Source organism: Paramisgurnus dabryanus, chromosome 16 (genome assembly GCF_030506205.2).
Source record: "Paramisgurnus dabryanus chromosome 16, PD_genome_1.1, whole genome shotgun sequence".
NCBI classification, from domain to species: Eukaryota; Metazoa; Chordata; class Actinopteri; order Cypriniformes; family Cobitidae; genus Paramisgurnus; species Paramisgurnus dabryanus.
This window is the reverse complement of record NC_133352.1, coordinates 8110402-8134047: the sequence shown is the minus strand read 5'-3', so window position 1 is coordinate 8134047 and position 23646 is coordinate 8110402. Positions and strand designations below refer to the sequence as shown.

General features: G+C 36.0%; 3 protein-coding genes and 1 long non-coding RNA gene across 4 annotated transcripts; 2 read left to right on the top strand and 2 right to left on the bottom strand.

Annotated features, from left to right (window-relative positions):
- Positions 1-3354: 3354 nt before the first annotated feature.
- On the top strand, positions 3355-9497 carry LOC135749464 (uncharacterized). The gene is made up of 13 exons (XM_073812089.1): positions 3355-3792; positions 4034-4222; positions 4409-4594; positions 4751-4882; positions 5210-5677; positions 5781-6005; positions 6107-6268; positions 6380-6474; positions 6591-6641; positions 6731-7112; positions 7188-7352; positions 7910-7979; positions 9482-9497. The coding sequence occupies exons 1-13, from the start codon at positions 3594-3596 to the stop codon at positions 9495-9497; spliced, it is 2340 nt and encodes a 779-aa protein (XP_073668190.1). The 5' UTR covers positions 3355-3593.
- A 732-nt stretch (positions 9498-10229) lies between these two features.
- Positions 10230-11827, bottom strand: LOC135749441 (uncharacterized). Its single transcript, XR_010532381.1, has 2 exons — positions 11632-11827; positions 10230-11177 (listed from the first exon to the last, which is right to left on the bottom strand). It is a non-coding gene; the product is annotated as an uncharacterized lncRNA (long non-coding RNA).
- Positions 11828-11922: 95 nt separating this feature from the next.
- Positions 11923-14958, top strand: cetn2 (centrin, EF-hand protein, 2). Its single transcript, XM_065268031.1, has 5 exons — positions 11923-12056; positions 12592-12750; positions 12854-12982; positions 13636-13773; positions 13868-14958. The coding sequence occupies exons 1-5, from the start codon at positions 12054-12056 to the stop codon at positions 13955-13957; spliced, it is 519 nt and encodes a 172-aa protein (XP_065124103.1). The 5' UTR covers positions 11923-12053; the 3' UTR covers positions 13958-14958.
- A 1191-nt stretch (positions 14959-16149) lies between these two features.
- On the bottom strand, positions 16150-22783 carry gcna (germ cell nuclear acidic peptidase). Its single transcript, XM_065249117.2, has 13 exons — positions 22671-22783; positions 21995-22090; positions 21709-21868; positions 21553-21619; positions 21285-21334; positions 21132-21201; positions 20973-21052; positions 20482-20829; positions 20177-20312; positions 17500-17644; positions 17192-17327; positions 16907-17111; positions 16150-16651 (listed from the first exon to the last, which is right to left on the bottom strand). The coding sequence occupies exons 2-13, from the start codon at positions 22082-22084 to the stop codon at positions 16420-16422; spliced, it is 1719 nt and encodes a 572-aa protein (XP_065105189.2). The 5' UTR covers positions 22085-22090; positions 22671-22783; the 3' UTR covers positions 16150-16419.
- Between the last annotated feature and the right edge of the window lie 863 nt (positions 22784-23646).

The following is a 23646-nucleotide window of genomic DNA, read 5'->3' as shown; positions in this document are numbered from 1 at the left end:
TATTTCAAAACCTTTTTGCATTAATAATTATGCGGTGAAAGTAATTTATTAGTTTGTGAGTATGCAGCAAAATCTAGTGGCAGATGTTGGTAAAACCACTAAAAGTGTGACACAAACCTCATTTTTTGTGATTTTAACTTAAAAATTTGGATCACAACTACTTGAGACATAGCCTATTTGCTTCATGTTCACATTATTTATTGTGTGAAACATTAACATTTTTATAATTTTATTTATAAAATTAATAAGTTATTGCATTACTTTTTATATATTAAAATACAGGTAAACTGCTATAAAATATATTTATATTTAATAGTTTCACCTTCTAACACATCTGTGTTAAACCCTAACCCTAAAAACCCTAAATTGTCTTCTTTAAAACAAGACCAAGATTAGGCTTCTAGCCCAAAAAATCCCAGAGAAATATTCATTTAAAGATGTACATCACATTGTCACCCCCCACTCAAACAGGATTTGCGCCACATAAGGGGTTAAAATGCGCCGATACCATGTGTCCTGTATCATAGCTCCATGAATGACCTTTGCAGCAAAAACCAGCGTGAAAATCAGTTCGCTATTCACTGAGATATTATTAATTAAATGCGCTGATAGCTCATTCCACGTAGATTACACTGAGTGGAGCGGGTGACCGACCTAAGATGGCGGCCCATGGCAGACCGCGCCAGATACGGCGTCTACCTATATGATATCTATGGTAACAACCAGAACTCCAGTCTGATAGACCAAAAAAACACGTCTACACCAGGGTTCCCCATATCTTCCCCATGGAGGGGCGGAGCACTACAGAGTTTAGGTTCAACCTGAATCAAACTTACCCACCTGTGATTTTCTAGTGATTATGAAGACGTTGATTAGCTTGCTCAGGTGTGTTTGTTTAGGGTTGGACCTACACTCTACAGTGCTCCGGCCCTCCAGGGTAAGATTTGGGATACCCTGGTCTACACTGTTATTACCTTGACACTACAAAAAAATATATTTTCATGGCCTATAACATCTTGTGATCCAACAGTGATCACCAAATTAAAGTATAACACATTATTTTTTAAATTATTGAAGTATAACCATTTAAAAAAGTTTATTGACTTTGAGCAGCTAATGTACCTGCAATTATATAATCACAAAATTGTACAGAAATTACAAATATTTATAAAAAAGAACAAAGTTGCACGTTAAGTAAGGTCTAAAATAAGCATTAGGTACAGAAATCGAATTAAATGGATATTAACACTGTCTTTGTTGTACAAATTTAATATTATTATTATTATTTTTAGAGCAATAGAAGTGATTTTCTGTTTGTCTTGGGTTGTTTGATTAACATAAATGACACAGACTTAAGTAGGTTAATTGAGGTTACTGTCTCTTTAAGAACAAATAAGCCCCGACTGGTTTCTGATTGGTTTCTTAAGACATAAACAAATGTTTTTATTAGAAAAAGAATACTGTGAGATCATTTTGTGTGTATGTGCCCTGTCAAGAAAAGAAAGATTTTATGTTGGCTTAACTTTTGAAACACTTCTCTCCATGTGCACTACTGAGAGCACTTAAACGCATGCTCAAACACAGGCGGAGAGCAAATTCCAAACAGCGCTTCAGGAAGAAGATGCAGCAGTCGCTTCACATAAAAACGTTACGTTCTTTGTCATTGCTCTATTCAGCAAATGTATGTTAATGGACTACAGTATGACACAAAGTAGCGCAACTCTGGACCTGACTGGAGCTGGACCAGACACATTTAACTGCATGTGCTCACAGAAATCTGCTGAATTAATTTCTTTATCATTCTTGTTACAAATGCTTTCAATAAAGTAAAAAGGTGTTACAATATTCTATATGAAGAGCTGATTTATGTGAAAAAAATCATTCAAACTTTAAAAAGAAAATTTGATAATTTATATAATGCTTCCTGTTGTTAGGTCAGTGTGTTGTGAATGACATGTGTGTTTTTTAATGAGAATTGACAAATATATGAAACTTTTTTATATAAATTAAACTAAAATTAAACTACAGTATTGAATAACCAGTACCACATTTATTTCATATTAAAAAATCATATGTGCCATTTTGTGACTCCTGCTGTTACTACTGCTGTTGTAAAAATTGACTGAGAGAACAGCATTAATTTCAATTTATATACAATGAATTTAAAACGCTTGATAGATGACTACAGGCTCTCTAGAGTTTCTATGTAAAAGTACTGTGGGCACCCTGGGTAAAGTTTTTGGGTAAAATATACAAAAATCTATTTATTAATATTTCAACCTGTAGTATAGGCAGTAATCAATTGTTACCAATTAAGGCGCTCACAGACGAGTGACGTGTATTGTATTGTGACATCATAATGCTAGCGTTCCATAGAATGGTATATAAAGCGCTGCGCGCAGAATTTCAGTCACTCACTCATACGGTGGTTATCCGAGCAGACGCAAAGAAAATCACAGAGAGAGACTAAACCTTTACAAAGCGACAAAGCTTACAAAACCTATCTAACATCATGTCCTCGTCACGTTTACCCTTCACTAACATCGAGGGAGAAACCGATGAGTTGAAAGATGTCCATGGACTGGAAGTCAGCGGTGGTAGTGATCGGTTCCCCGAATTGATTCACGTTCGATCGTGGGATCCATCGCTTACCGCTGACGGAAAGTTCATGAAGGTGTCTCTGAGACACGCTGTGGACGAAAGTCCAACAGGTAAGATGCAAAATACATTTGCTTTTATTAGATAGAAGATCTTTTCGGTAAATTAAGTATATCAGGGTTGCAAACTCCCACGCGTTTGGCGCGAGACACGCAAATAGCAATCCAGCCTAAAGAAAATATAGCTTATAACACCAGAGATAATGCACTTGACAAGTGTGCTGTCAGGACATCTGGAGCACCGGGAGTTTTCCTGATGTAACCTTACCGCTGGGCATTGTGGGCCGGCTCGCGTAGGCACATACAATAATAAAAATCATAGTAGGCCTACTGTATTTTTATCTTTGGTCTTACTTGTAACTAACTGCTGTTTAAAATACAAAATAGTATATGCCTGCTTCAAAATACACAGTCGCGTGAGCCGAGTAGGACTTTTATCTGATCAAATGAAATGCGGCGGGAGTTTCTGTTCACAGAAACCAAACACGAATTCACTTAATTCAATTTAAATAATTCACATTTATTTGTATGGTGCTTTTCACAATGCATATTGTTTCAAAGATTGATTGATATATTGATGATTAATATGTTAGAAAATAAAGGTTATTAGCGAAATTAACACATGTATTAAACTAAGGAATGATGGGGTGATCATGACAGTTATTATACATGCGATTATTATACATCAAAACTTGCCACAACCCTGAGTATATTAAAAAGTACATGAAAATGTCTGAATATCAACTTAAATGTCACACACTATGTTATCACACAATGTATAACTTAATTGAATTCTAATGAGGAAATTGGGTACATGGTCACAATTTTCTTGTATTTTCAGTTTATTAACTTTGAAAAAAAAGAGAGAAAGAGAGTGCAGGAATACACAAGTTTACAAACACAAGTATTTTCTCATTTGACCACTTATTTAACATTATGTCCTCAGCTGGTTGGCCCCTCACCAACACCGAGGCTGGCATTAATGAAAGGAGAGATGTCCATGTACCAGAAGTCAGTGGTTGCCGTGATCGTCTCCCCGACTTGAACACCCTTCGATCGTGGGATTCATCACCCTCCACTGATGGAAGGTTCATGAACGTGTCCCTGACACACTTTTTGGACAACAGTCCAAAAGGTAAGATGAACTGAACATTTACTGTATGCTGATAGTAGATACTGTTAGTAGATTAACATATAAAGACTCCATGTTTTAATCCCTGACTGGACACGGTTTTGGACAATAAGTATTTTTAAAAATTTGAAAAATTTTGAAATGCTGACAGTTTTCTTGTATTTTCTATTTGGAGAGAGAAAGAGTGATAGTATGAAAGTGCAGAAATGTGCAAGTGTTTTCTCATCTAACTTTATGTCCTCAGCTGGTTGGCCCCTCACCAACATCGAGGCTGGCACAAGTGAGTGCAAAGATGCCCATGGACTGGACGTTGGCAGGCGCAGTGACCGATTCCCCGAATTGATTCACGTTCAATCGTGGGATTCGTCACTCTCCGCTGATGGAAAGCTCATGCGGGTGTCTTCAACACACACTGTGGACGAAAGTCCAAAAGGTAAGACAAAAAAAAATTATTATCTTTATTAAACGGTTAGCACACAAAGACACCTTGTCTTCTGGCCTAAACGAACACTGTTTGGGCAATAAATATATATTAAAATGTCTAAATAATACCCACTGCTTATCACACACTATGTGGTATGAGGTTCTGTTAAAGCTCACAGTTTTCTTCTATTTTTAGTTTTGCCCCTCACCAACACCGAGGCTGGCATTGATGAGAGGAGAGAAGTCCATGGACTGGAAGTCGGCGGGCGCAGTGACCGATTCCCCCAATTGATTCACGTTCGATCGAGGGATTCGTCGCTCTCCGCTGATGGAAAGCTCATGAAGGTGTCCCCGACACACACTGTGGACGAAAGTCCAAAAGGTGAGATGAACTAAAGGCACAAACTACATTTATACTTTTATTACATGGGTTAATTTTCGCACAGTTAAATCTAACATCTGTAAATTGGGGTCAGGTCTTCATTGTGCTAGGTTAAGCAACAAGTACTCATTTGACTACTTAACATTGCGTCCTCAGCAGGTCCGTCCCTCAACAACACAGAGGGACTGGAAGCTAGTGTTCGAGGTGGTCGTGTCCCTGATCTGAATAACATCCAGTCACGGGATTCATTGCCCTCCACTAGCAGAAAGTGGGATGACAGCCCAAAGGGTGAGAGGAACATTTATGCTGATATTAGTTATGTGCTGCCCTCACTAAACCCTTCAGATATTCAGCTATGCAGAAACCTTAACACTTAAGTACTCAAAACAGAACTGTCTTCAAAAATTTTAATGGAAGCGGTGTAAAACGGCAAAATACAACAATAGATAACATACATCACATTCGATGAGTATAAACATGTTCATATAAATCCATTTTCCAATACAAATAGCAAAACCTACACAACAATAGCATTGAAAACAATACACTATACATGTAGTCACCATAACAGCTTAAATTTCTTCTAATGTACAAATGTTTGGTTCTCTGTTTCAGAACAACGTGGTGAAGGGAGGAATGGCGCAGGGATCTGCGGGTTCATCAAAGGAACTTGGATGGCTGCAAAGCGCCATTTCCTCAGCCGCCACAAAGTGGAGCCTTTCGTTCCACCACTACAACCGGACACAAGTTCATTTAATCCAGGGCTGTCTGTCCCGTGTGCATCATCCGATGCACGTCCGGTTATTAATGACAGTGCAGCTGGGGTTTGGTCTATGCCAGGCCAAACTTCTGACGCAGATCTCATTTCTGGAGCGGACATCAGGTCCCATTCGGACAAGTCCCATTCGGACAGCACGTACCATTCGTACAGCTTGTCCCTCTCCGTCGATGAGTGCGGAGTTATTGGTGAGCCAGCACCAATGCTGTTTACCTTAAGCAGCGATTCTTTCCCTGATCCGTCAAATGACAGCAGCTCCAGTGAAAGCTTTAACAAAGCATACATTGTTGATCAAGGCATAAAAGGTAAGATGAAATGAGCCAAAAACAAGCTGCAACAAATAATTTATATTTAATCCGTGATCAGAGATCTTTTTTTTTACTAATTACGTTTTGCTTTTTGATTTAGAGCAAACACTAGTTTTTCCCGTCGATGAGTGCGGAGCTGATCAGAGGAAAGATGTTGACAGACCAAAGCTGTTTTGCCGTGGCAGCGATTCTTTCTCGTACCAGTCGGAAGAATCTAGTCAGTCAACTGAAAGCAGCTCCAGTGAGAGCTTGTACGAAACCTTCACTGTTGAAAACAGTACAAAGGGAGAACCCACAAGACTGGACAGTGATCATGGCATGAAAGGTAAGATGAAATGAGCCAAATACAAGCTGCAACAAATAATTCACATTTAATCTGTGATCAGAGATGTTTTTTTACTAATTACGTTTTGCTCTTCGATTTAGATGAAATTGCCACAAAGAAAAAGCAGACGGGAATCTGTGGGTTTTTTAAGAGGAAGTGGAATAAAGCAAAGCAAACGTTAAACCGCTGTTTTAAGAATAAAGTGGCACCAATGCAGCCAAACACGAGTACCTCTAATGAAGCTCTTTTTGAGCCTACAGAGGGTGAGTCTGATATAACTTTTTTAGTTAAGGTTTAATTTTATCACGTCGCAATTGTAGTTCATGCAAGACAATCAAATGAAACTCATAGACAATATTATCATGTGTTGCCAGGAGAAGTAGAGTCTTACTATAAGTTTGGCAAATTGCTGGGAGAAGGAGGATTTGGATTGGTCTGTACTGGTACCCGCATTTCTGATGGCCAAGAGGTAGTGTGCTCTTACCAAATTCAAGAAACACTATATTCACTACAATATGATCACTACAATATAGATTAAATGTCATGTACGAGGACTTTTTTGTTAACTCAGTTTTTCTTTTGCAGGTTGCCATGAAAATCATGTCAAGGCGGCTGAATAGACAGACCATTGTTATTGTGAGTGGCCAATCTTACTGAACATATAATTGCTTGTGATAATATACATTTTTTCTTCAATTTTCTCTTTTTTTGTCTTCTTTCTTTAGCCGGGACATTCCAAACCTCTGCCTGTAGAAGTGGCACTACTGATTAAGATGAATGAACCTCCCATAAGTCCATATGCCATAAAAATGTTGGAGTGGTTCATAGACTCAAACTACATCATCATTATTATGGAGTACCCTCAACCCTGCCTAAGCTTGAACCACATCATCAAATGCAATCGTACACTGAGTGAAGAAACCGCTCGTGTAATAATGCGTCAAACGGTACAGGCAGTAATAAACTGCTATGACCACGAAGTCTTTCACAGCGACATCCATCCAGGCAACTTCCTAGTCAACACAAAGACGTTAGACACCAAGCTGATTGACTTCGGTTGTGGTCAGCTATATACTTATGGCGCCTTCAAAAGTCACAAGTACATAGGTGAGCTGGCATTTTGTTTTCCAATAGCACAATGTGGAAAAATCTCTTTTACAGATTTACTCGACTTGCTTACAGGGGTAAAAGATTTCTTTCCACCGGAAGTCAGACGGAAATTCATGTTTCACGCCATCCCAGCAAACGTCTGGTGTCTAGGAATGGTCCTGTACGAAATGGTTAATGGATACAATTCGTACGTGAAATCCAAAGAAGTCCAGTTTGCTAACCCCAATTTATCCGAAGGTAAATGAATAGCACTATTGAAAAGAAAATCACAGAAATCTTGAAAGCGTACAGTTACAATACAGAATCCAATCTAGCAAGTATAGCAAAGGTTAAACAGTACGACTCTCTGAACATGGAGGTTTAAATAATGTTGTCAGAGGCTTCTTATTTATTTAAAGTAAATAATCCTCATAGTAGCCACAGTTTAGTTATGTATACATTAAGTTATGTGATGCGGTCATGACTAACCAGCTCTCATCTTCACAGAATGTCGTAGTCTTATAAGACAGTGTCTAGCACGTGATCCAGCCGAACGACCCTCATTACAGCAGATCTTACAGCACAGATGGTTTAATCCAGAATGAAGTCAGGCAGGGGCTTCTGTTCACCATTGCTGTTTGTCTTGAGGTAGCGTTACAGACAGAGTAGGCAGAGTCTGGATAGAGGTGTTGAAGTGAACAGGGGACATTGTTTAGTTAACAGATTTTCTAGTTGAACGCTTGATCGTATCATAAATATAATGACTAAGTAAACAGAAGAGTAAATAAAGATTTTTCTTTGTTTTCTTTCTCAAGATTGGACACAAAAGTGCTGGACACCACACTGGACTCAGAAGACCAGAGTACACCAGACCTTAAAAATATTGTATTATATTTATTATTATTGTATTATATTTATTATGTATTTTATTATTATTGTATTATATTTATACATTTTTATTATTATTTTTGTATTATATGTATATGTAATTATTGTAAATAGTGTACATATAATGAGGATGTACACCTGTCACTTAAATAAAATATATTATATAACCTTTACTGTGTTTGTATAAAAGACTCCTAATTCGGAAGACCTTATCCATCCCAAAATCACAGTATAGCTTCCATAAAAATAAAAGATTACCATAACGTGTCATACTCACAGTCAACTTTCATTTCTTCCCTAACTTCCCCTCCTTATATGGTGATGTCATAGTGTGGTAATCAGAAGCCTGGGCTTTATCCATAAACACACAAAAGTTCATGTAGGTTATGAAAAATGAACACTAGCACTCTACAGTTTTTCCAGTGTGCAAATTCAAACTATATTGAAAGGTCTATTACTTCAGTTCACAGCAAAATAATTCACAGATGATAATATCCTGGATTGAAGAGCTACTGTACCTAGCTTGTTGTGTCACCTTGTCTGGCTCAGGGTCCCCTCTGTACCCACAGTCCCGTGGGCTTGTGCCCAAATAAAAACGCTTCTCTGCACTGTAAAAAAAAATATGCCATATCTACTCTGTAAAAGTGTGGCAACATATTACAAGCAATATCAATTACATTCAACACATACAAATCGAGTTAAGATTTACTTAATAAACAAAAAGATAAACTGCAATTTGAAAAAAAATATTTATTTAAACAAAAATATTGGGTATACAGGACCAAGAACTAACACTACAATAAATACTACTCAATTATACTATTTTGATTTAACATCATGATTTAAAATTAAGATTTTAATGGGATCCAGTTAAATTTTTTGTATCTTATATGCTTTTCCCTATTTTTTCTACCCTTGGTTTTGTATATTGTTGTAAAAAATAAAATACTTATCCAAAAAATAAAACTAACAAGGCTGAAATAAGCTGAAAGCTGTAGGGAAGGAGGCCAGAAAGTTTTATTTAATGGACACCTTTGGAGGAGAGGCCTCAATAAGTTGAATGAAATGCTTTTGGGAGGAAACAAGAGACGGGACAGTATGAAAATTTCATATCATGATTATAGTGACCAAAGTTATCACGGTTATCAATATTATCATGGTTTTGTTAAAATGAGATGGAAATGTTCAAAAAGAACAGATACACACACTGAAAACATTTTTAAAAAAAGTTTTATTTTTGAAATCACAATTTAATATTTCATGTCCCTGAAATTATTTCTGTGGTAAAAAAATTAAATCTGTCTAATAAGTTTACCGTGAATGAATACAATATCCCTTAAATGCCTTCTTGTGCAAAAAAAAAACTATGTTGCATGTGCGCGCTTGCGTCAAACTGATTTTGGCTGGACAGGATTTACCGCGGGATTTGCTGCACATAAGGGGTTAAAATACGCCGAACCATGTGTCCTGTATCATACCTCCATGAATGACCTTTGCAGCAAAAAAACCGTGTGAAAATCAGTTCGGTATTCACAGAGATATGATTAATTAAGTGCGCCAATAGCTCATTCCACCTGTCATACAGATTACACTGAGTGAGCGGGTGACCGACCTAAGATGGCGGCCCCACGGCACGACCGCGCCAGTAGGCAGTAGCGGCGGTCGATAGGGCGTCTACCTATTCACCTTATTCCGCCACGCCCCTTTTCAATTCTTCGCTCTTCCGCATTTTGTCAACCGACTTCCGCTGCTAATATGGCACAGTGCATTCGGTAGCTAGTTTGGTGGTTAGAAGATTGTTTGTAGTTCACTATAACTTTAGCGAAATGACAAATATCGCAACTGCTGTAAATGTTTTGAATTAGGAGCACGGAGAAAACTTGATACGACGCTCGGATAGTCTTATAATGTCCCATCAATCGTCTCGTGGTTAGACGATATGAAGCGGCCGCGGCAAGAAACCTATGGGACATATTTAATTACCTCGTCCTCTCAGAAGGAGTTGATGGAGCAGCATTATTAAAGTAATTATGCTTACCAATATTTACACAGTGATTTCGTCTTTTTTAAAGCAAATGTGCACCTTAGCCAGTCCAATAACTATTTCGTTTTTATGTGGTAATGTACCATGATAGAATTCATTTGCAAACTTGCCAACACTTATTCTTTCTAATCACGAGACTTAAATCCTTTTAAGTGGAATCTACAAAGCTCACATATGGTTTAAGAAATTCCTTACAGATAATATCTGATCACACTGTAAATGTTTAATATAACTGCACAACATCTGATCACATTGTAAAGGTTTAATATAACTGCATGACAGATAACATCTGATCACATTGTAAAGATTTAATATAACTGCACAACATCTGATCACATTGTAAAGGTTTAATATAACTGCATGGCAGGTAATATCTGATCACATTATAAAGGTTTAATATAAATGCACAACAGATCACATTGTAAATGTTTAATATCACTGCATGACATCTGATCACATATGAAGGTTTAAATGTAACTTTACAACAGGTAAAATCAGGTCAAATTGTAAAGGTTTATAAAAAATAACTATGGACTAAGAAACAACTAACTTTTCAGCAAGACCACCCTGCAATGAATTAAGATGCAGCTTTATCAAAGTCATCAGGAGCTGATCCCAAGTGTTTATCTGGAAGCTGTTGTTGTATGTACTGGTAAAGTGCTTAGCGACTGTGTAATGCATGCAATATCAACCCTGTGTAAAGCTGACAAAGATGGTTGTTTCTCAGCAGAGATATGTACATTTGTGCCAGCTCAACACATGAAGCAGAAGCATTGAAGCAGTTTCTCGGACAGAGTTTACAGGACTAGGCCTTAATTATATTAGGACATTTTAGTTTTTACAAACAAACCACATCTTGTGACAAAACAATGGCACTCATATATGTTGAGGTATGTCAGTACATGGTGTTTTTTAATTATCATAGCTCAAATAAGCATTTTAGCCTGGGACCAGCATAAGCCCTGTCCGGGAAACCGCAAGGTTGTTTTCCCATATCAGATGTAGGTTGCTTAAGGTTGAGTTGTGATTTTAAGTGTAGTTGTGGTCAGAGACGGATGGATCCTCTCATTGTGTTTCTTCATCACAGTTTAGGAACATGTTGATTGTATCATCCTCACAGTTGTCCATTGCATCCCTAAACATCAATGCATCTGTGAAAATAATATAACCATAAACATTTTTATGTTAGTATTTAAAATAAACTTGCATCATGAGAATTAATATATAATGGTACCCATACTTAAACAGAACAGTGTGTGAGAGAGAGATGCATTAAAAAGAGACATTAACATTATACACACAACCTCTAACTTCAGTGTTAAATAATATGTCGTTTAATAGGTCATTATCATCAATATCTGAATGAGAAACCTCCTAGCATCTGAAATCTCTGTAACTTGTATGAATCACGTGAGCTACTGTAAAAATGTTGTACTATAATATATTGTTGTCTTATCTTAAATATAAAAATATAGGTGGGCAATGAAAATCATTCAAAATAATTGCATTTTATAAACTAACGTTACTGATCTTAAGTTTATTCGTAGAACGGACATCACAAATCTAACGTTAGGCGAAAGAGCACATTAAGCTAAGATAGCTTACCTGAAACTGACCACCTTTTCAACACCCGGCGTGGTTTAAAGTTACCGGAACATCGTAGTCGAACCATTACTTGGGATTAGGGTGTTCCTCAGTCGGCTCCCCGTCCATTAAAATTGGTAAGAAACAAACATAAAGGCGCTTAAGTGAGCTTTTTAGGTTTAACGCGTCGCCTTCGGCCACTGCCTCAGCTGCTCATCATATGCAGCCGGAAGTACGTTGACAATATGAGCGCAATGGCGCCGCCCTTGTTGTCGTGGAAAATAAGGTGAATATGATGTCTATGGTTGACTTAGCAACGTCTGCTGTTTCAACAAATCAGGAACTCGAACTGGACCAACGTCGCAAAGCGCGCTTAATATTCATAACGCAAGCCTTTGCCATAGTAGTGTTTATAAATTCTCTTGTTGGTTTCCTCGATTACGATGGTGAGTGCAACCATGTCCAATCTTTGTGATTTACATCTTTATTTCTTAGATGAGTCAAATTTTGTTCACGCGTTTCTATTATTGTCATTTATATGTAACATTTTCTATAGGTTTGCATTTCATAAATAACCGTATGCGTGTGTTATTATTATTCCTACTGCTGCTTCTACTCAATAAAAATAATAGTAATACATAGAAAATTGTCAGAAACGGCCACTGCTATTTATACATTTATAAAAATCCATCTTATTCTAACGTCTCATATTTTAAGTGCATTGTGTGATGATTCATGTTTACATTGTGCACAATATCTTTTCCTGTATTGATAAACAAATTTTATTGGATTGGCCTAGTGCACATTTGAACCAGCCTGCTTTGTTTAAATGCATTTTCTATTCTATTCTATATTATTCTAATGTCTATTCTATTCTATTTTAATGTCTATTCTATTCTAATGTCTATTCTATTTTAATGTCTATTCTATTCTATGTCTATTCTTTTCTAATCTATTTTATGTCTATGCTACAATCTAAAGGCAACTAGTCCCAAAAGACCCTCATTAGGGGCTATGGCCCCTCGTAAAAAAGCAAATCCAAAGCCTGAACTGACAGAGGAGCAAAGACAGGAGATCAGAGAGGCATTTGATCTGTTTGACACCGATGGTTCTGGTTACATTGAGGTGAAAGAATTAAAGGTGAGATATAACAGCAGAAGAATGTGGTTTAATATTAAAGTGATGCACGAAAGCTGTCATGCATTTATATGTGTATATATATACATGTGGATTTCTACTTCAGGTGGCCATGCGTGCACTTGGTTTTGAGCCTAAAAAAGAAGAAATCAAGAAAATGATTGCAGAGGTTGATAAAGATGCTACTGGAAAAATCTCTCATAGTGATTTTCTCGCAGTGATGACCCAGAAAATGGTAAAAGTTCAACTCAACGTTTTCAAAACTTATTCCACTAAAGGCATCTCATGAAATCATCTTTTCAGTCATCATTACTCACTTTAGATTCAAACTCTATTCTTATTAAAGGAAATTAAGATAAAATTGTGATTTATAAATGAAGGTCTTTCACATTTGCTCAGGACATACTGTATATACAGGGCTGGAAATGGGAGGAGGGGACGGAGTCTGTTGATAATTTGAAAGGGGGATTGGAGTTACACCTTAAACTGGTTAGGAGATGAATTCGATTTAAAATATTTTAAAAATGACTCTCCATTATTGCAACTATATTTTTTATAATGCATCATCAAGCTTGTCACATGACACTTCACAGTAACAGGGGCACTGTATGTATGATCTATTGCTTTCTTATTTAAAATGTCCATTAACTAAATTTACAGATTTTCCCACTCTACAAAATGTTACTTTAACCTGAGGACAAACTTATTGTTACATTTATCTTTAATACTCAAGAAAACATAAAAATTGTAATGTTATTAGTTATTTAAACATATCTAAGAAATCAAATTAAATGCAAATAGTCTGCCATTTCCAGCCCTCCCTTTATACTTTATATATATTACATTTTTTTTGTTTTTGTCCCCCTATTGTTGTTTGTAAATCTGAAGGCTGAGAAAGATTCAAAGGAAGAAATTCTTAAAGCATTTCGTCTGTTTGATGATGATGAGACCGGCAAAATATCCTTTAGGAATCTAAAGAGAGTCGCCAAAGAACTGGGTGAAAACCTCACGGATGAGGAACTACAGGTAAGAAAACGACCAAGACAAAAATCTGCTCTCTAATCTTTAATGCTATTAAACTATGAAAGATTATCATATATGAAACGTATTATATTTGTAGGAAATGATTGATGAAGCAGACAGAGATGGTGATGGGGAAGTAAACCAGCAGGAATTTCTTCGCATTATGAAGAAAACATGTTTGTACTGAACGTCGTCGTAAGCACAGGAATGTGAGAAAATTAATGTAAACATTTTCTAGATTTTTATGATTTGAGTTTTCCTTCACAGTATCATTCCAAAACCTCAAAGCCTGTTAACACCAGTGGTCATTTAAGATCTCTGTGAGTTTGCCAAATAATAAAGACGTCAGCCGTTTACACGTTATATTTTTAAATCTTAAAGATCAGTAAACATTAGCACATAACAGAGGTTTGTGTGATTGATTCGTATCAGACTCTTTATGAGTTTATGCCTTAGGGTTTGTTCATATAAAATTATTCTGATCCCTGTGTGTTATAATAAGATGTAAAGTGTCTTCTGTAAACTTGATCATCACTCTGTTCTGCTGTATGCTTTCAGGGACTTAAGATATAGATATATATTTACTGTAATCCCGTCTCTGTGCCTGATAGATAGATTTCTGCACTTGTAGTGAATACACTGCAATAAAATAAAATAAAAGATGTATTTTCTTGCTGAGCTAATGACTTAAGAAAATAAGTTTATTTTTTTAGACAAGAAATGAAGAGTTTCATTGCAAAACGAGAGAAGTCCATTTTATTTGACATTTTTGTCAAAACATGTTTATTATTATTATGTTATCATGTTATTATTTTGTTTTATGGTGCAACTTAGCTGTATTTTTTAAGTTATGAAGGTTTAAATAAAAAAAACAACTGCAGTTGAATTGATATTAATTGGAATGCACAACCAAAAAACGAGTTTTTATCTCGTTTTGCAATGAAACTCTTCAAATATCATGTTTTATGCCCAAATTTACTTAAATTTGATTTTTATATTTTCTTAGGTCATTTTGCTCATCAGAAAGTACATCTTGATTTAAGTATTAAAGTCATTTTTTTTTTTGCAGTGCATCACTTTATCTTGTGATTCTGTGATTATATTTTTTATTTTTAACCATTCATATGTTGTTTTTCAACTGAGATGTTTAAAATATGATTTAAAGTTGAATACATGATATTAAGCAGCTGTTATGTTGTTGTTTTATTGACTCTATTTAAAGAAGCTAAGTTTAAGTTATTGTATGTGATCCATAAATTTGCAGATTACTTGCATACATTCTCTAAAATTTTAAGTCTAAAATTCCTGGTTTTATTTAATTATAAAAGAAACTTATTTAATTAATTAGTTAATTGCAAAAATGTCAATTGGTGTAACTAGTATTTCTTTAAATGAAAATATATTCATAAAAAATAAGGAATAAAATATAATCATCTAGTTTAGTGTAATATGATTTTTTTTTACATGCATTTTCACATCATTTGTCAAAGATTTAGAAAACAGAGCTGTTTTCAGCATATGTCAGGACAAACACAAAAATGCATTAAAATTTACATTTAGAAATAACTTATAAAATTTTCTCTAATCTCTTTCATCTGGTAAATATATTATTCAATTCAATTATTACTTATTTTAATCAAGTAGAAATGATTATGTCTTAACCGAGGACATCCAATTTTGTAGACAATGGGCCAACATATACTAGTCAACATTTGAAGTGGATCAAAAACTTTCATCCAAGTTGTCGTAAGACAAGAACGGATATTGGGTATTGGTTTTAAGGCAACTTTTAGGAAAGGTTTTGATCCACTTCAAATGTTGACTAGTGTATAATGATTAAATTAATAAAAAATAAAAACAAACCTATAAAAGAACCTTACATATGTGCACAGGACCCCCTGATTATAACATTGATTCTTTTTCTTCATGAAAATGATATTAATTTCCAAGAGAATTAGCACTTTTCTTAGTGGGACATGTTTCAAGAATCAGTGATTTAGTATTTTTCATTCTTTGGCACAATTGGCGTTACACCATCTGATATTATTTATGCATTGAAATAAACCTGATGTGTGGTTTTAAAACAAGTTTTTAAAAAAGATTTTTGAATTTCTCATCTTTCCAAAGCGTTTTTATCACTGACCCACAAATTAAGTCTCATTTTATAATGAGATTATAGCAACATCACAGTCTGATTATACTTATTGTCATGATCTTACTCAGTCAATATTGAAGCTATCAAGATGATATTTTCACACAATGTTCTTAACATTATGTGGGATGATTTTATGCAGACTTTAGATGAGTTTTCTCAGACTGTGGTCACTTTTTTTGACCTGTTTGTCTGCTTAGTAACTGTTCAGTAACTTCAAATGTAATAAAATAGTTTATTATGGGAAAATGTGAAGATAAAAACATCCAATGTTTAAAATAATTAGACACATAAAAGACAGTAAGAGAATATTCCAGGAATGAAATGATAAACAAGAATGCACTGATCTGAATACAGCTCAAATTTCATAGAGCTCAGGCTCATAATCATAAATATAATCAATTCACAGTAAACGATCACAACTTCCTCCAGCACTATAACAGAACCGATACTAATGCAACAGTCTGAGGTACAACAATTTTAGGTATTTAAGGTTATCAGCTTTGACTGAGACGCGTCTTTGTGGCAAAGTCGGCACTGAGTTTACGCATGACGTCGGCGTGACTCTGACCGGTCAGTTCCTGTCTCACTGTACCATAGTTCTCCTTCACGAATGTGGCGAAGGGTGTGGGTCCCCGCTGGTTTGATGGAGTCAGTAAGACCAACTGCCCAGTGCACAAAGCACACACGAACCTGCTAGTGTCCAGTGATTTAGAGTGACGCCCAATCCTGTACACAAGACATGGAGACTATTTCAATATTTCATCATTTATGAGTGGAGAAATACAACGTCTGTGGGATTTTTTACTTGTTTTATCATCCACCAGATGGTTTAGAAGAGTAATAATGTATTTAAGTTCATTCAAGTATGAGCAGCAACAGTGAAAGTGATGCTTATCAATTCTGTCAGTAAATATTTTCTATACTCTATAATGGAGTCTTTTTAGCAATGATCAAAAGGTTTTAAGAGAGTTTGACACTTACGTGTTCTTACAGCGATTACATTGATATTGATACTTGTAGTTGATGTCATAACTGTGACAGCGTGACACCATGGGCAGCTCGGGATGTGCCAGCATCGCTTTACGGGCATAGAGTCTCCAGAAGGGCCCGTGACCATCACGAACGTTGTTTATGAGCCACGTGGCAGCATGACACATTTCATGAACTAATGTATCACGTAACCGATCTGTAAGGAAACATTATATTAGCCATACACAGTAAATCATTCTGAACATAATCTCATTTGTGATTTTCCATATTAAGTACCTGCGGAGTCACACACTTTGACAGACAGCTCGATGCGGGCGTAGCGGTTTCCTGTGCCTCGCTCTTGACCCGAGATACAATATCCAGCTGTCTTCCTCATCTTCTTATTCCATGTAATGGACATATCAGCAGGAAGCTGAAGGGGATCAGAAATTTACCGATTTATATCTCTGGCTACGCTAAGTAGCAACTGCACACCATATACTACTAGATTGAGTTTAGTATGCAGTAAATATAAACTGTTGCATACCATCACTATTGTCACAAAGCCTTACTGCATGCCATAAAAGTACAAATCTCAGATCTACCTTGTTGTCAAACACACTTGTGTTGTAGAGCTGATAGAGTTTACTGGTGAGCTCCTCTTTGTTTTGTTTAAAGCCACGGCAGTATGAAGATCCAGGGACAGACAGAGACTGCAGGAAACAACCTGGCGTTTTACACACCACCACTCTGATAAACAACAACAACAACATATCAATATAAAATCGACAAGAGTCTGTCACTTCTGCAAAACTAAAAAAAAAATCATCTTCAACATCAAATAATGCACAAATGTATAGTTGAACACATGAGACTGCTTTGGTTTAACGGGTTAAAAAAAAGAAGTGTAGATTTTTATTTCATTGTAGGGCAGGCCAACGCACATTTATGCTCCAACACCATGTAAAAGTGGACTGTGCATAATATGTGCCTTTAAAATGCAATGAAACTCATATATAGTACTGTATGTAGTATCTGCAGTATACAAGAAGAACTTTAACTAAGAAAGGTATAAAAAATGTTTCATGAAAAATGTATCAAGACAATTTTTGAAAAGAAACATGAACAAGCTTGTTTAAAATGTCATCTATAGAATCTTTTCTTAATTCTATAAATATATATTTATATAAAATATCCCATCCATGATATATTGTAAAAGGTTTACTGTTGTTTAAGGCCAGAGTATAAGAATACATCAACGTCAAGAATGGTAAAACTTGTTGAACCATTAACTCTTTCCCCACCATTGATGAGTTAACTCTTCAATTAAGAGAAAATGCTTCCCTGCCAAAGAGGAGTTTTTACGGTAATCCATATTTCCACTATTATCCACCAGGTGGTTCTCTTACCCAACTTATGAAACTCGGAAAAAACCTACCCATATTTGATAGGTGAAAAAGAGAACAAATGAAGGTAGGATTAAACTTTTTTTGAAAGCAGAGGGTCTGTTCTAGAGCCCGACCGATAAAGGATTTTGAAGGCCGATACCGATACAAATGTTTGTTGGTTTTAAAATCCGATATTCCGATATATCGGCCGATATATATATATATATTTTTTTTTTCAGAAATGCGCAACAAAACATTAACAGATTTTCCTAAAATTAGTTATTTGTAGTTATTTATGAGTTTTAACTAAAATAATATGATTTTAAAAAGAAACGTGTTTCTGTTATTGTCACAACAGAACAGAGAAACATCAAAATATATTAAAGTTCTGATAAATAAAATGTATTAAGATACAAACTTAAGATATGAAACGTAAAGGCCTTTGAACAAAAACACAAAAACAACAACAACCAAATCAAAGTTACCAGTTTTAAAAGACTTGGTTCATAAATATAACTTTGAATAGGACTGGAGACAAATTCTGTTAAGTTCTAATAAATAACAACAACAGCAAAATATAAATTGCTGATCACTTGACTCAGGCAGTGGCTAGACATATATATATATCGGTCGGGCTCTGTTCTTCATTTGATATATTGTATGATTATATATTTAATGAAGAACATTTTCTGGAAGGAATTAAACTTTTGTGAAAATCAATGCTGGCACTGGCTGGCAACTTTTTTTTTAGAGCGCTGGCGACAAAAGAGTTAATGTCACTTTTATAAAATACTGTTTATAATACTTGGCCTTTACCAATCATCCATCATAACATCAAAATAGTTCTCAGTTAGTTGATATCAGACAAAATGTAATTTTGTAGGTGCATCCAAGATAACCAATATTTGCATTTAAGTCATTATTGTTCCAACACTTTGACTTTGGTACAGAAATGACATAATTTAGCCCATGTCCACCAGGCGTATTCCCTGCGGCTGGCGTGTGTTTTCAATCTTTTCCGATGGACGCACTGCACTTTAAAAAAGGCAGCTGCTTGTGTTTTCGTTAAAAAATTATCAATTCAAATCATCAATGTCACTTTTTACTGAGCTGCATAGTCACAATGCAGAGAAGGTGGGACAAATCCAACACCAACCAACCAGAACAAGAAGTCATTGAAACCAAAACACTGGCAAGCACCCACAGTTGCCATTTTGAGCTAGGTTGAAACGCTTTGGTGGACAGCATCCCTACAGTTAAAAATTTGATTTGTACCGTTTTGGAATCCATTCAGCTGATCTGCGGGTCTGGGGCTACAATTTTTAGCATAATTTAGCATAATCCATGAAATCTGATTAGGACATTAGCATCGCGCTAAAAAACAACCAAAGAGTTTCAATATTTTATTATTTAAAACTTTACTCTTCTGTAGTAACATCGTCTCCTTAGTAACTTTCAATAGCAGGGGATTATTTTCGGGCACTGTGTAATATCACTACGCCTCCTGCAGCCATGTTACAGCAGCAAAATCCTTGATATGCCACAATGAGAATATAGTTCATAGCCATATCACCCAAAACAAATCACAACTTTTAATTTTCCGTCAGTCTTAGTACACGATGTCACTACAGAAGTAAAGTTTTAAATAGGAAAAATAACGAAACTCTTTGGTTATTTTTGAGTGCGATGCTAATGGTATAATCAGATTCAATGGATTGTGTTAAGCTATGTTAAAAGTGCTAAAGCCAGACCCGGAGATCAGCTGAATGGACTCCAAAACGGTAAGAATCAAAATGTTCAACTCTAGAGGAGCTGGAAAATGAGCATATTTCCGAAAAAAAAACTGGAGTGTCCCTTTAATATGAATATTTTACATGTAGATGTGGGTCTATACCTGCTGTTTGCTGGAGCTCTGGGTTCAGTCTGACTCACAGGTCTGCTGATGGGCGTCTGTATTGGAGTATGGGTTACCTGTGATTTCTTACTCACTGCAGATGGTGTTGAGAGACAGGGCGCTCGTGGTTTGGGTTCTGTATGATGGAAAGATGGAAGAGGATTACATTTTTGCAAAATCAGGACTCCTGTTTCAAACTTTAAATCATACCTCTTCTACTGTATACCCATCTACAGTCTTAAACCAGTCACTTATTCTTTCATTTCTCTATGAATGATCGATCGGTAAACTGATCCGATTTGTACCTGATTTTGGACTTTGTGTTTTTCCTCCCAGATTGTGATTAAGTCTGACTCGGTCCAGTAAAGACTGAAACTCTTCCTCAGAGCTGCACGTCTCATCTCCAGTCTTGTGTTTGCTCACTGTGATCTCTGGTGGAGGAACCGCAGGTCTCTCTCTGTCTCTACTGGAGTTAGGATGTTCTTCAGATGGTGGTCGGCTGTGTCTGGATCTCCAGGTACTCTTCATCACAACATTACTGTCATCATCGCCGTCACTGAGGAAAACTGGAGAATCACAGCGAGGCGGAGGAAGTTTCTCTGTCTTCTGAAGCCGTTTAGGAGTTTTAGCTCCTAGTTTAGGAGTTTGTTTTCCTGCACAAAAACAGAACTTGTTGGATGCGATGTATGTGTCTATAAAAAAGGACTCACCTAAAATTCATCATCACTTCATGTTTTGAACCAACTCAAATTTGAACTCGGAGTTGACTTACCCTGAGATAAGAAACTCTACGTACCTTTACTAATGGAAGTCTTCCTCTTGTCATGAATAAAATCATCATCAGATGACATGCTGTCCACTATAAAGCGTTTCAAACTGAAGACATGAAACACACTGATGATGATATATATTCATACATATGAACTTATATACAACAAACTGTGTGTTTGCTCACCTGTCCTCCTCACTGCCGCTCACAGACTGGGACTTCACTTTAGTCTTTGGGGTTTTCACTCGATTTAAAACTGATTGATTGAAATACATTTTGTGACGCATCTCGAAACATAGATTTTAAAATAGGAAACAGTGAGAAAGAAAAATAACTTACAGCTTTCAAACTCATCATCACTATCTGAAGACAAGACAGGAATGGATTCTCTGGGAAAATAAAGAAAGATGACTTTGAGTTCACGACACAACATTCACGTACAACTATAATAACAGCTACTGAGGCTCATACTGTAGGTGTATGCAGTATAATAATAAAAACAGGCTCAAATCGATTGTTTTTTTATTTTCCCGTCAACATGAATCAGTCACTATCACAAGATTTCCTGATGATACACTGAGAGCAGGACTTGATTTTAAGTTCTCACCTTATTTTACTAGCAGCTGATGTTGACTGTTTAAATGTGGATTTTGGTGTAGCCCTTTGAGCAAGAACTGAAATACATGATGAGAAAAACACCTCACATTTCTTCATACTGTGAGCATCAACAGAAGTCACGATAAAAAAGTGTTTGTCCACCCACATTGATCAAAGTCGTCATCATCTGAACTCAATAATATTAGATTTTCTTTCAGCGAGTCTTCATCGCTATCAGACATCAGGAGTTTGTTTGTCCGATGACGTTGGTCTGAGTCAATGCTGCCCACCGCTGGCCTTCTGCTTTTATTCAAACCCTTCACCAACTCCATTAAAAGAAGAAGAGGAGGAGGAGAAAGATGTGTTGTCAGATATAGTAGTCATTCAGTCGAATAGTATGAGAATTGATAGAATAACTATTGTGTTAGGAATAATACTATTCATGCTTTTACCTTTTCTTCAACTTTATCAAGATTTTCATGTCTATCCCAGCCGAGCTTCTCAGAAACTCTTTGAAACAGAGACACAGTACCAGGATCCATACCAGCCTGTGTGATAAAAACACATCTCATGTAAAGCGGAAATAAACGTGAAATAAACAAGAACCCTTGACCACTTAACAGCTAGAAATACAAGACTCAACTGGCTATTGTTGATGAAATCTATTTCTTGCTGGAAAGTGTTCAGCGTGGAAGCCTTTAAATGATTGCAAATTTAAATGATGCGATGATTAAACTAAACCTGATCTAAACAACAAATCTAAACCATTTCAAACTAACAGAGATATTTCATTGATTTAACTTCTACTGTAGGTTAACTTATCATGAATATTATTTTCCGGTCTGAGACTTTAACTTTAGATCATGTGACACATGCGCGTTTTTCAGTCATTAATAAAACAAATATCTAACCTAAACTGATCATATAAGTCACCTTCCCTTAACCAAGTGTTTAATACTCGTGCGTAATTTAAATGAGACGTAAAATACAATATAAACTTCACTCGATCCATTTTATCTAAACCCAACAATAAAGCATCAGACAAACGTGTACATTTTGATTTTGTCTGTCCGAGTAAAAAGCGCGCTTTAGTTTTGTGCAGATTATTCGGGTGCAAGATACCTTTACCTCGACAAAGTCAATGTGTTGATATCTGACTTTCAATCAAATCTGCTTATCTTAATAAACAACGCGCACACAACATCTGAAAAAAAAAGGCTAAACATTCAAATTTCGTCAACCGGATGTTGTCATCGACAGAGCAAAATATTACTTCCGGTCTGAGTTTTTAACTTCCGGTCTGTGTTTTCAATAAGCAAACATATTTCATGTAACGTTACTTTAACTATTTATCACGGACATATGAAATATATTTACATTATTTATACGTCTACAAAAAAGCGAAATAAATAACGTTACGTGACAAGTGTTTTTACTATTCATTATTTATTTATTTATTATTTATATAACTTAACGCAAACACAGAAAGTGACTTACATGTGGTAAGATGATTTACAATAAAAAATAAAACAAACATATTCACTGCCCATGCAAATCCAATCTGATAACTTGTGTGTATTTGTGAGTGTATGTGTATATATTTGCGTGAAATGAATAAAAGTTATTTAGAGTAATGCATACAGGTTTATCAATGGATAATTCAATCAGTAGTAATAATAAAGTAAATTCATTTGTTAAAAAAGGGATGGGGTTGAAGGATGAGGGAGATGACAAAATGTGGTTGTACTGTAGTAACAGGAGACCTACTGTATATTGTTTATTGTGTATATTTTACTATTATTTTACGTTATTACACTAAATAAAAAAATCCCACATCTACGTGTCGACGTCAGAAGCTATTAAAGACTAAAAGTTTTTTGTACCACACGTAGATCATAAACAATAGGCTTGTTCGACTTCATGCGGCGCCGCAAGAACCGACAGCCGGATGACGTTAAAGTACCGCGAGAACGATTAGAGAAATCACACGAAGTCTAATTTCATCTCGCTCTCGCGGTACTTTGACGTCATCCGGCTTGCGGCGTCTCATGAAGTCGAACAAGCCTTGTTCTCTCGACCTTCCTATGGCGGCGCTGTTTACACA

Bases quoted from the DNA above. Each gene is read 5' to 3' on its own strand.
- gcna (XM_065249117.2), bottom strand. From the start codon at position 22,084: ATGGATCCTGGTACTGTGTCTCTGTTTCAAAGAGTTTCTGAGAAGCTC. The intron at 21,053-21,131 runs GTGAGCAAACAC...TCATGTCTTCAG, and splicing joins AGCGGCAGTGAGGAGGACAG to TTTGAAACGCTTTATAGTGG. The intron at 17,112-17,191 runs GTACTTAATATG...GTTTCCTTACAG, and splicing joins CAAAGTGTGTGACTCCGCAG to ATCGGTTACGTGATACATTA.
- LOC135749464 (XM_073812089.1), top strand. From the start codon at position 3,594: ATGTCCTCAGCTGGTTGGCCCCTCACCAACACCGAGGCTGGCATTAAT. The intron at 4,223-4,408 runs GTAAGACAAAAA...TTCTATTTTTAG, and splicing joins TGTGGACGAAAGTCCAAAAG to TTTTGCCCCTCACCAACACC. The intron at 5,678-5,780 runs GTAAGATGAAAT...TTTTTGATTTAG, and splicing joins TGTTGATCAAGGCATAAAAG to AGCAAACACTAGTTTTTCCC.
- cetn2 (XM_065268031.1), top strand. The intron at 12,751-12,853 runs GTGAGATATAAC...TTTCTACTTCAG, and splicing joins TTGAGGTGAAAGAATTAAAG to GTGGCCATGCGTGCACTTGG. The intron at 12,983-13,635 runs GTAAAAGTTCAA...GTAAATCTGAAG, and splicing joins CAGTGATGACCCAGAAAATG to GCTGAGAAAGATTCAAAGGA.